We start from the raw sequence: 12,013 nt of genomic DNA, 5'->3' as shown, positions 1-12,013 counted from the left end.
ACCCTTCAAGAAAAAGCCCTCTTTATTTCTTGAATACCAAACTTCACCTCCTTGCCCAATAGGCATAAGAGCCTTCTAATTGGTTTGGGATCCCCAAGGCAAGCCTCTAAATAATATAAGAATAGATGATATGACATCTTATATGGTCTTATGATATCCTTAATGAAAATTGAATCATTGTTTAATCATCCCTATCTTTTGCCAACTTTCTTTAAACAAGCCAAGAATAAGTCAAATGAAGTTTCAAAGTTAGTGCTTGGATATTTTATGAGAGACCAAATGGAACATGACTGTTGCACAAGTCCACTTATTATAAGAAATCATCTATAAAACGTGCGTTCAAAGGATATTTAAAAATACCATTTCTTTACGTATTATTAAGTCTTGAAATTATATTTTTTACTTTACTAAACTTACCGAAAAAATTCAACTAATAAATTTTACTAAATATAATATCTTTTGTTTTGAATTCAAGTAGTATCTTACATATTCTATAAAGTAAATCCTACCAGCATAGCTGATCTGCATAAGAGACCAAATGGGTTTAAATAAAGAAATGCGGAAAATGCACTGCTTTGAAAAATGGGAATATGTGTTGGATTATCAACCCATACCTATCAAACCGGTCTCTTTACAATTTGTGAGAGCCGTGGACAGTGGACTCACTCTCTCTCACTCACTCACTCTCTCTCTCTCCCTCTCTCTCTCTCTGCCTGCGCGTGGGCACAGAGAGAGAGAGTGTGTGTGTGCGCGCGCGCGCGCGCGTGTGTGTGTGTGAGGGAGAGAGAGACAGAGAGTCTAGAGAGAGAGGGAGAGAGAGAGAGAGAGGGAATGGCTTCCGACGAGACCAGCAGCTGCTCCGATGAGATTGACAAGAGGAGGACGTACTGCGTGACGGGCGCATCGGGCTACCTGGCGTCCTGGCTGGTCATGCGCCTCCTTCAACGCGGCTGCCGCGTCAGAGCCACCGTCCGAAACCCAGGTATTACCTGCTGAATCCATGCCTTAATACTTCTTCGGTATTACTAATCTCTTCACCAATCACAAAACCACCCTACGCAGACGATCCCCTCAAGACCGCGCACCTCCGGCGCCTTGACGGCGCACCTGACAGGCTCCAGCTGGTCAAAGCTGACGTGCTCGACCAGGATTCGCTCGCCCTGGCCTTCCAAGAATGCCACGGTGTCTTCCACGTGGCCGCACCGTTGCCGTCAGATGCTGCCCAAGACCAGGTGATGCCACCTAGTTTCCCAACATAGATATCATATGGATCAATATTAAGTCGTTGGTGCGACATGGTTCATTGTATTCGCATTGTCTTTAAATAATGTTCGCATCTATCAACAGTGCGCCTTTGCACGTTCGTACCTTTTTTTCTAAATTTTATAATCAGAAAATTATATATATTAGATAGGTGAAGTAATGACACGCCCTTGAGATCCAAGCGTCATATTGACTTCAAGCTGCAAACTCATAGGCCAAGCTCCAAAACAAAGAGTTGAAACCCATACGTGCCTTAGGTTGAGACTCTTCTCGTACTAGCACAAGCCACCTTACAAATGTGATCCTTCTTCCTAAGATTTCTAAGAAGAGGCATATGGGAGAAACCCTCATTATCTTCACAATCTTCTCTTTGGTATTCATCACAACCTTCCACTACATTAGATCTCGCTTTTAGGAAGGTGTTCTCTTCTTCAAGCAAGGATACCACATCCTCTAGTATTAAATGAGTATATCAATATGACTAGAATCCTTCTTGAAATAACCTCTTCTCCTCTTGTACTTCCAAAGCTGAGACCATAAACTTATCTTTGTTGTTGTTGGCTATTATTTTGACCGTAGGCCTTTGACCGTAGGCCAGTTGTGGGGATTCTTGTTCCATACCTCTTGTAGATAGTTCCCTTCCTTGTCAATAAGATGGGAAACCACCTTGATTTGCTTGATCCCTACAACCTCTAATGCATCAGGGGCCTAAGTGTCACTCCACCTCATGATTTCATTCGCAATATTTTGCTTGACTAGTTGTAGGCTTTCTTGTACGAGACTATATGGAGGATCAAAGGCATGCTTTAAGTTACAAATATCCTACAACAATGAAGAGTCTCCTACTTAGCTTCTTCCAATAGGCCTTTACATACTATTCACCAACATTTGGATCACTTGTGATTCAAGGATTGCAACCCTTTTTCCCAAGGGCAAGATATCTACCCAATTCAAGGCAACTAACTTTCCTTTCTTTATTTAGACCTTGGTGGCAAGCCAATCTTTGATGAGTGAAGCCCATAGTTATAGACAATCTACACTCTTATAGAGCACAACAAGGAGCATTTGAAACTTCTAGATCATCTCATTGGATACATCTTGTTTTGGGAAATACCCAATCACACCCATGTGACAGCCTCTTTGTATGGAGCAATAGGGCAAGACACAAGTAATTTTCTAGAAAGGATGCCTGAAATACATGATGCATGAATCCCATAAGCACAGTAGAGAAAAAGGGACCCATCATAAGCCTATAAAGTGATGTACCTTCTTATCATTCAATGATGGAATACTATTGTACTTTTTCCTTTTAGTCATAGAATCATAGTGCGTGTCATACTCAAGATTGTGTTTATGAGCCCAAGCTTCCATCTTGGAACCTAATTCACTTAAGTAACAATTGGTCTCTCTAGTCTATGTCATCATGAACATTGTTTTTGTGTTCCATCCACCATAGCCATGCTCTAGATCCATGCATTTTCAACACATCTAATCCACCCTCTTCTTTCAATGCTATTATTAATAGCCACAAGATGGATCTCCATTCCCTTTTGCATAACTATAGTAGTTTCCATTGATCACATAGAGATGGTTTGATAGTGATAGATTTTCAATTGATTATGACAATTCTAGTTGAGCAATAACTTGTGGGTACACATACTAGTAACTTTATGATCATTCTACCCTATGATTCCCATTGTAGTAACTTGTTACTACACATCCTACTGTATTAAACAAGTTACAATTACAAAGATCACAATTGTGATATTTAACCTAGACTCAACATCACATAATACACACACTAGTTTCATGACTCTTTTGAGCGAAAGTTAGAACAAACTTAGCATTAGGCTACATAAAAGGGTTCCCTAGGTCATAGAAGTTTGGCATGTGTTACCTATGACTATACCAATTCATGCACATGCTACAAGCCTCACAAGAATGAAGACTTTTGGCCCAAAAAGTGTGCAAACATTTTTTAGCATTGTAAGAAATTTATTTTAGCAATTTGCTCGTCCTAATCTAACTCCCCTTATCTTTTGAAGCTAGTGAATGGTAAGCGATAACATTTCTTTTTGTAGTAGAACATGTGGCATCTTTCTTGAGCTTTTCATTTAGGATTAGTAGGATATTAGAGTTGGTAGAGCAAAGGTACATTTGAAAAGTTATTGGAAAATTCAAGGTGAGGCTCCTAAGATTCGTGTCTTTTAATGCTATAAAGTTCAAGTAGCAAAAAGAGCCAATAGTTTTGATTGAGGAGAGTGAAGAGTGATTATAATAAAGACATTGAGATGATGGTGAATTCTACTTACAAATTTTTTGCTAACAATAATAATTCTTCCAATTTTAGTCAAGGTGATTGATCCTTGATATCCAACATGCTCCAAGTATAACTATTTGACAAGGTACTAAGATATGTAATACCCTGCTCTCTAAGAGGTGAGATTAAAATTAAGAATCTGGTATTAGCTCAATGCTTGGTTAGTTTGTGGAAGCCTATTCCTCAAATGGTGACATGGAAAGGTAGGCAATGTGGTAAAGGGGGCTCCTCTATATTCCTTCTTATTTGCTTCACTAAGAAAGAATTCTCAAATGATAAACCTTATGCCCATCACCGATGATGGCCAAGGTCTCTTGGGATTATGGTATTAGGAAATTGATTGACTTATGGAATTCTAAAGCTCTTGTTTTCAAGAAGGTTATTGGTATTAGGACTAGGTTTCATCTCTGGGACATAGAAGCATGTGGCTTGAGGGTGATCTTTCAAGGCTTAAAGATGATTGGACTTTGTCTTAGGAACTTTGTTTCCTTTTGCTTACACCTTACCAATTCTTATTTAATATGTGTCATTTCTTTTTTGAAGAGACAATTATATGTTATGTTGGTTTAATAAAAAATATGAATGTCTTTTGAGGTTGGAGAAAATGAAAGATTTTGACAATGTTAGTTTAGTATGGTTTTGTGACATTGCAAATGCTTGGAAGTTCAAACTTCCTAATGGTATTATGGTTTCTTGGAAAAGGGGATTGAAGAGGGTGTGGAGGACCACTCCTCATATGCTTATTTTTTTCTATGCATAAAATCATTGCCAAAAATATTGCTTCTAAAGATAGGTTGCATTAAGCCCATCACTCCTCTATGTGTCCTTTGTAAAAGATGTAGCAAAGACACACATATTTTTTGGGAGTGCTTGGAAGTTCAAATGCTTTTGAACTTCAAATGAAGAAGATCACTAGTTTTAGGCAAAAAGCAAGACAATTTTCAAGGATCGTGAGAGAAAGTCAAGCTTCTTGGTAGTTTGGGATAATTATAAACATGTCTTTCAAGAGTCTTGTGCTATTCTAAAGCAATTAAGGAAGCCTTATTATGCTTACAAAAGAGCTTATGAGGCTTATGCCAAAGCCTTAGCTTTTTAGGTTCATTTTAGTAATCATGCTTCAATTTCTTACTTTCTTTGGATTAAGAAAAAAACTTGGTCAAGTCCATGCAAATTAGATGATTGGTCACAATTCAAATGCTGTGCAATACTTATCATCCAAACTTCAAACATGTTGGTCTTTTAAATTGATATTTTTATGTTGCAATTCTTGTACTTGTCCCATTGTTGAACACGCAAAGCTCTCTCTCTCTCTCTCTCTCTCTCTCTCTCTCTCTCTCTCTCTCTCTCTCTCTCTCTCTCTCTCTCTCTCTCTCTCTCTCTCTCTCTCCAAAAAGCTTGAAATATGTCGCTAAGATCTTTGCAATTAATAAAACCAAGCTTGAAATTAACAAAAAACAATTTTATAACATATTAGCTTTTCAAGCACCAAAGAGATCTTGAAACATCATTTTAAAGCTTTTCAATTAGCAAAGAGATTAAATTTGTTGAGTAAATTGGTTCAATAATAAGGTATAGATTCATTATGGCTCCATGTTATTAGGGTGAGACAATCCAAGACAACATTGATGCAACATTAAATGTGATGAGAGCAAGCTACATGTCAAGGTGCATCAAGAAGGTGGTCATAACTTCCACTTTTTATGCTGTGGTGCAAACGGGAAAGCAAATAAGTGAGGGTGCTACAAAGATTTTGGAGCTAGATGAATCAACATGGACATCTATTGAGTATTGCCAAAAAGAAAAGATGCAAAGTTGGGTAGGGTTAACGCCACACCTTGTATTGATATAATCTCTAAAAGCATATTTTAGTGGTATCATAAAGTTATATGTCATAACAATACAATTTGGTTCCATTTTCTCTCTAGGGTTACATGGTTGGAAAGACTCTTTCTGAGAAAGCAGCCTTAGATTTTGGAGATGAGCATGGTTTGGATGTGGCCACGATATTGCCTTCACTTGTCGGAGGCCCTTTCCTTACGCCTACTATTCAATCGAGCATGAACTTGTACTTTGCATTGATGAAAGGTGAAAACATATTCATTTTTTTTTTTGGGTTATAAAGTTGATCTGATGGCTTTAGGGTTTGTCTAATGTGCACATGATATGCAATCAAGTACAATATTCATTCATGGATGCAAATGGGTCTACATGTGTGTGTGTGCGTGTGTGTGTGCGCCCGCGCACGCACGTGCGCATGTGTGCGTGCATGCGCACGTGTGTGCGCGTGTGCACGCACACACATTTGTGCATGCATTTGTGCTAGGAGGACAAGGGCATGCATTACTTATGATAGTTCACCAAAAGACATGTCACATACCATCTCATGTTCTACTTTGTTAAATGATTTTGTTACTTATGAAGATACATCTCAATAGGATTCTAGAAGTTGCATATTTTTGACCTTGTGTTTCCATGATATTATGTTCTAGTGTGATCACTCTATCATAGTTTTTCTCACACAATATGGACGGTTTGAAGTTTGTTAAATAATGCTAATTTGAGGCAAAACTATTTGAAGTTGGTTAAGGCTACCATAGATTGTTTGAAGTTGGTTAAATAAGGCTAACATGAGGCAATACTATTGGCCTAAAACCCATGTGGTCATTGCAACCTAATTTCACAAACATAACTAAGAGCTAAAAGAAAGGTTTGAAGATGCTATAAAGCCTCAAGACATGCCTCTTGCATATAATCACCATGTGTTTGGTTTAGGGATCACCTAGCTTTCCTTTTATATGCCACTTTATCTCGTACTTACTCATTCTTCATTATTCTTGTATTTTGAATGGATGTGATGTTGAAATGACGCATCTAAGTATAATAAGTGCAAGAACATTTATTGCATGCCTTTCTTGAGTGTATTATAAGGAGTCAACAAGGTTAACTTTTCTTATTGCACCATAGATGTGGCCCCTTGGATGTTCCCTCTTCTTCGCTATATGTCATATGTGCATGTGGAAGATGTGATTGAGGCTCATATACTTGCTATGGAGGATCCAAGAGCAAAGGGTCGTTATCTGTGCTCTGCTGTAGATGCCACATATACTCAAGTTATTGACGTGGTCTCAAAACTCTTAACATTGCATGGCCTTCCAATACACAATAGGTAAGATCATCATGTGATTTCTTCAAGATACAACTTTTTCTTTCATGGTGAAAGCCATGAAATAAATGTAACTTATTTGAAAAGGAAATGTGGAATCCCAATAGTTGATTCATTAATCCATAGAAAGTTGTACTAAATGATAAGATTTTGTGGTTTCGTTAGGAAAAATGTTTAGTATTGAGAATTTATTTAGTTTTCTAGCTTTTCTTACATTGCCCCTTTAACTTAGTTTCTCACTTCTACACTCAGGCCTCCTTTTATTTCTGATGAGATGCCCACATTCAAGCTCAATTCCAAAAAGTTGGAGGCTCTTGGTTTCACATATAAGTATCCAACACTTGAGAGCATCTTCAATGATGTCATCCTTGGTTTAATACAAAGAGGCTACTTAAAGCAATAAATCATAACTTTGGCATAGACCCCCAAAGTTTGCACATGATTTCCCATAGGGTAGTATTTTTCCTGGGGAATTCACTATATCTATGCCCTGTATATCAAATGCATTCAAGGCTTATTTATAAATATTCTTGTATGTGAAATTTCTCTTAATAAAACATAACCCCTTTCTATTCAATCTATAAATAACCTCTTTATATGGGATCCTTCTATATGTAAAAAAATGTGTAAAAATGGTATTTAAAAAATCCCTTATGTTGAACCCATGTGATACATACATATGCTTATGATTGACCTCCATGGGGCCTTTTTTTGCAATTCTTCGATCATCAAGATGTAAGCCGCCTTACAATCTTAGCTTCATGTACAAATATCCAATAGCAAAGAGGATATTTGATCATGCCATCCTCCATTTTCTATAAATAGCCTACTTAAAACACTAAACCATACCTTTTGTAGAGATGTTAGAAGTTTGCAAATGATTTTCCATGGGGTGCTTTTTTAATGCAATTCTTCAATCATTAATATGTAAACTTTACAATAAGACATAAAGGATGTGCTTGAAGGTCAATTTTCCTTGCTTCTGTTATCCATGTATAATGTGTGGTAGTGAACTTTTAAGTTATAAAACAAAGATACTAAATTCTATATAGAAGCTATCAAACATTGTTGAGTTAATACTCATGAGTCATACTATCTTTAGATTTCTTTTTTCCAAGGCATTGATCGGAGTAGAATCAATAGCCTTCAACAATGTCTAGTCTTAAAAAAAAGCTTAGGAAGAAATCAATCAATATATCAAAGTAGTATGGCAAGCATGTGTTGTGTTGCTGCACAATAGCACATGAAGCTCTTTAATGGTTATGATTTCATTATAATAGGAGATAGAATGAGGTAGATAGGAAGAGAGGAAGATTGTCATTTTTTGTTCCATTTCTTCTTTCTTAGACATTAAATGTTAGCTTTTTTCTAGTTAGTGTAGGCCGTCTTTACATTACATTGGTTGGATCATGTCTATCGTCATTGCCAACCATAGATTTAGTTGCAGGGACTAGGACATATGAGTGTAATTCGATTCTTGGTCACAAGACTTGGTTGCACCCTGACCATGACTAAGGCTATGATTAAACAGGACCTCTACAATACACTGAGACTATTCTAGAAGGAGATGGACAAGATCTTGGCCAAAATGGCAACCTCCTTGTCATTTTAGCCGGTCATGATCAAATTTTCAAGCCAAGTTGGTGGTGGCTGGACAAAATGGACTTCTCAAACTCCAATGACGACTAACGGCCTGGTTAGTTTTTCAAAACAATAGGGTTTCTCTTCTTCTTCAAGCTCCATTACAACTTTCATGGAAGATTTCTGCTCCTTCCTTCTCACCATCACTTCTCCTACCTTGGAACCCATCAATTCTTGACTCTGTGCTTCATGCGGAGTCCATCAAACGCCACATTGATGCGGTTTGGAGCCGTATATAGCATCAGCCATTCAGTTGAAATTATGCATGTTCGTCGGCTAAATATGTTCCATCACAACTGGAGCAAAGGGAGCACCATTTTTCCCTTCCTTGCTGCCTGTACTCCACGCAGTTCTATCGGCTTGTTCATGATCTTTGAGATGGAGCTTAAGCACTCTTGAGTGAAGCTCAATGAAGCTCGGCACTTATTCTTCTTGCCTTGGGGATCAGATTTGAAGATTATACACCTTCAATGGCTAGAGAAGGATCCTGCGAACACCATGTCTACTTACAAATCTGCCCAGGACATTGCGACTGCTGAACTTGCTCCAACTCATCCTATTCGCTTGGGGCTTGCTTTAAACCTCTCGCTTTTCCATTATGAGATTTTAAAATCCCCTAATAGGGCTTGCACTCTTGCAAAGCAGGCTTTTGATGAAGCTATATCTGAGCTTGACACTCTGGGAGAGGAATCGTACAAAGCTAGCATGTTGATTATGCAGCTTCTCAGAGATAACCTGATACAATGGATGTCTGACATGCAGAAAGACATCTAGCCATTTGCTGGAGATCACAAATCCAGATCCAGGTGAATTTCATGTTTTCTTGGACAAGGAAGAGAAGTTTCAAATATTGCTATCAATCTTAGAAGTCTCAGAAGCTAGACATTTGGCCCTCAGTCCAGCTATGGGGAAGCTTGTTGACTTCTTATATGCTACAATAGGAATATCTGAGAATTGAAGGGAATACATTATACAGAAGACTTCTGCATTGCTAAAAATGGTAGGATCCAATATGTGTGGAGAGATTTTGGAAGCTCTAAGAAAGGGGCAAATACAATGGTCTGAGTCAGAATGGTTGACGTTGGGATTGCAATTATTGACAAACAGAGGGAAAGATAAAGGCAGTAAATGAAGATGTATGGACTGTGGCTGTGTCTTCAACAAATCTAAAAATAAGTCTCTATTCCTGTTCTTATCCTCGTAACAATTCACATCTTCATCCTAGCAACCATTCTCCAAATTTCTTGATATGAATGCAACCATTGTTGTCACAATTGCATTGTAACAGCACTTGGAATACATGAGCTTTGGTTACAATACTACTTCTGGGATATGTAGAATCCTAGCCTCAAAAGGAGCTCTTAAAGTAGGCTTCTAATCAACAATTTATCTCCCTTCTTTTTGCAAGATTTATGGAGGCAAGAAAAGGAAAATGAACGCAACAACTGCATTACAGAAAATTAGTTCTATTCCTTGATCTCTTAATCCAAGGCATCAAAGACTATTACACTGATTCTCTTCGCATGACTCTCTTGGCAATTTGATGAGCAAGGAAGGACAGAAGGCAAGAAATACAAAGGTATTATATACATGGTATTTGAGTATATGGACCATGACTTGATGAGTTTGTCATACCGTTCTAGGCTGAGACCATAGTGGCAGAAGTGAAATGTTACATGAGACAACTATTAACTGGGCTTCATTATTCCCCTAATGAGATGGTATTGCCAGAAGTGTCAAAAATGCCCTGGTACATTCAGTTCAAACCTGAGAGATCTCAAAATTTATCTAAATTTTGGTTCATATAGTAAGGACCCTTGAAGGCGTGACATATTGGAGCAAGAGTAAACAAGGATCTCTTTGAGATTGCCTTAAAGGAAAATAAGGGGACAGGGAGTTTTGGCAATACAGACGACTTCTATCAAGTAACGCTGAACGAGCCATTAGAAGCTCAAGATAGAATAAGGGACGCAGATGTTATCGAGCGAGACCTTGGTATGCCAGACGATGAGCGGCCAATAAAGCTAGGGGCCATGCTTAGTGTGGAGGAACGGGAGGATTATGTCACTATGATCCAAGAGTTTCGCGATATTTTTGCTTGGAGTTACGATGAACTTAGGGGCATTCCTCCCAGTCTCGTTGTCCATACAATTCCGTTGAAGGACGCACATACACACACCAAGGAAATTAAATGATATATTAACGTTTACAAAAGGCCAAAATGACCTATGAGACCACGAGTTACAATATACAAGATACTTGGCCTCGTATGATTGATATCCGCCTTTGATGGCTAGATTCAGGGACTCCCAAAATAGTCCGCTCAGACACAAACAAGAGTGCTAAATCAAGATCTTGGCAACAGAGATGTAATTCAGGAGGTAGCAAAAGCAAGAGTGCTAAATCAAGATCTGCATCCTCAAGCACAACACAAGCATCCTTATGAGGAGCAATGTAGTTAGTGCTTTGCTATAGTGGGTAGAAAGGGGACAAAGTACCCATTAAGTGATATCTGAATGATGATAACCAGTTCCAATAATGTAGTCGGTTAAATTCTTGAGGAATCCAGCTAGTTGGAGCAAGTGGAGGCTGAATAACTACTGACTCCTTATCCCAAAAGGACCATTGCTTGCACTAAATCTGGGAAGGTTATGATGCTCAAGGCTTCAGATACGTACCAATTGTTAGACAGCTCATAAGAGATTGAATAAGCCTTGCCTAGAGCTGAATTGAGGATTATCACTTTCACCAACCTCCATGATTGTTATACACACTTCTGCTTAGGGAATTGGCACACATGTAGCCTAAGATTGGAAATATTAATGTTGGTGATGCCATTTAAAATAGGAATTCCCTGCACCAACACTTGAAAGAGCTAGAATTTATTGACCATCTCATTGGTTTGCCAGAGAGGTCTACATGGTGTTTATACATCTCAATATAGGTAGATTTTTTTTGGAAACGTCTACACTGAGAAGCAAGACACAACAAACCTGGAGCAGTGATGAAGAGAAATAAGTATCCATTATATGCCTCTAGAAATTATAGTAGGGTGAGGAAAATGCCACCATCATTTTATGCATCTGGAGCAGTTATGCAGGAACAATAAGTATACCATGCAAACATGAAACATGCTTATCATGAAGATTATGAAGTATGTGCATGGCATTGACATCAACCTTATGATCAACAACATTATGATGAGCAACAATCTTTTTGTCATGGGTATTATGGACATCAGTATCACTATGATCTGCAGTTGTACAATGAGGATTAGTATGACCAACATATGCATATGATAGTGATGTAAATTCTGTGGACATGGGCAACATTATGCTAGTGAATATGGACAACATGTTGATCAATATTTCTATGACGATCAGCTATCCCATGGTCAATATTATGGTGATGATCAACCTTTCATGGATAGTAGCATTATGCTAGTGGGTATGAACATGGCCATGACTATAGACAACTACTCCCTTATGGGCAGCATGAGCATCATAGTGGACAACATGGTGCTATTTGAGGAAAACTCTTAACCAATGATGATATAAGAGGACTACATGCTCAACGTTTATGTTATAGATGTGTTGAGAATGTTGGGGGTAAAGGTGCCTTTGCCT

General features: G+C 38.2%; 1 protein-coding gene across 2 annotated transcripts; it reads left to right on the top strand.

Moving 5' to 3' along the window:
* Window positions 1-661: 661 nt before the first annotated feature.
* On the top strand, window positions 662-9,711 carry LOC148013221 (dihydroflavonol 4-reductase-like). Of its 2 annotated transcripts, none has more exons than XM_087667613.1 (6): window positions 662-982; window positions 1,063-1,232; window positions 5,184-5,399; window positions 5,509-5,668; window positions 6,548-6,749; window positions 8,278-9,711. In XM_087667613.1, the coding sequence occupies exons 1-6, from the start codon at window positions 832-834 to the stop codon at window positions 8,294-8,296; spliced, it is 918 nt and encodes a 305-aa protein (XP_087523739.1). In that variant the 5' UTR covers window positions 662-831; the 3' UTR covers window positions 8,297-9,711. The 2 variants fall into 2 exon arrangements, with proteins under 2 accessions (XP_087523739.1, XP_087523738.1); XM_087667612.1 differs by lacking the exon at window positions 8,278-9,711 and adding an exon at window positions 6,999-7,532 and having other exon boundaries at window positions 663-982.
* Window positions 9,712-12,013: the final 2,302 nt, after the last annotated feature.

This window comes from Lygodium microphyllum, chromosome 26 (genome assembly GCF_053477565.2).
Source record: "Lygodium microphyllum isolate KBCC chromosome 26, Lygodium_microphyllum_v1.1.10, whole genome shotgun sequence".
Taxonomy (NCBI): domain Eukaryota; kingdom Viridiplantae; phylum Streptophyta; class Polypodiopsida; order Schizaeales; family Lygodiaceae; genus Lygodium; species Lygodium microphyllum.
The sequence above is the reverse complement of the archived record's forward strand: the minus strand, read 5'-3'. Positions and strand labels throughout refer to the sequence as shown.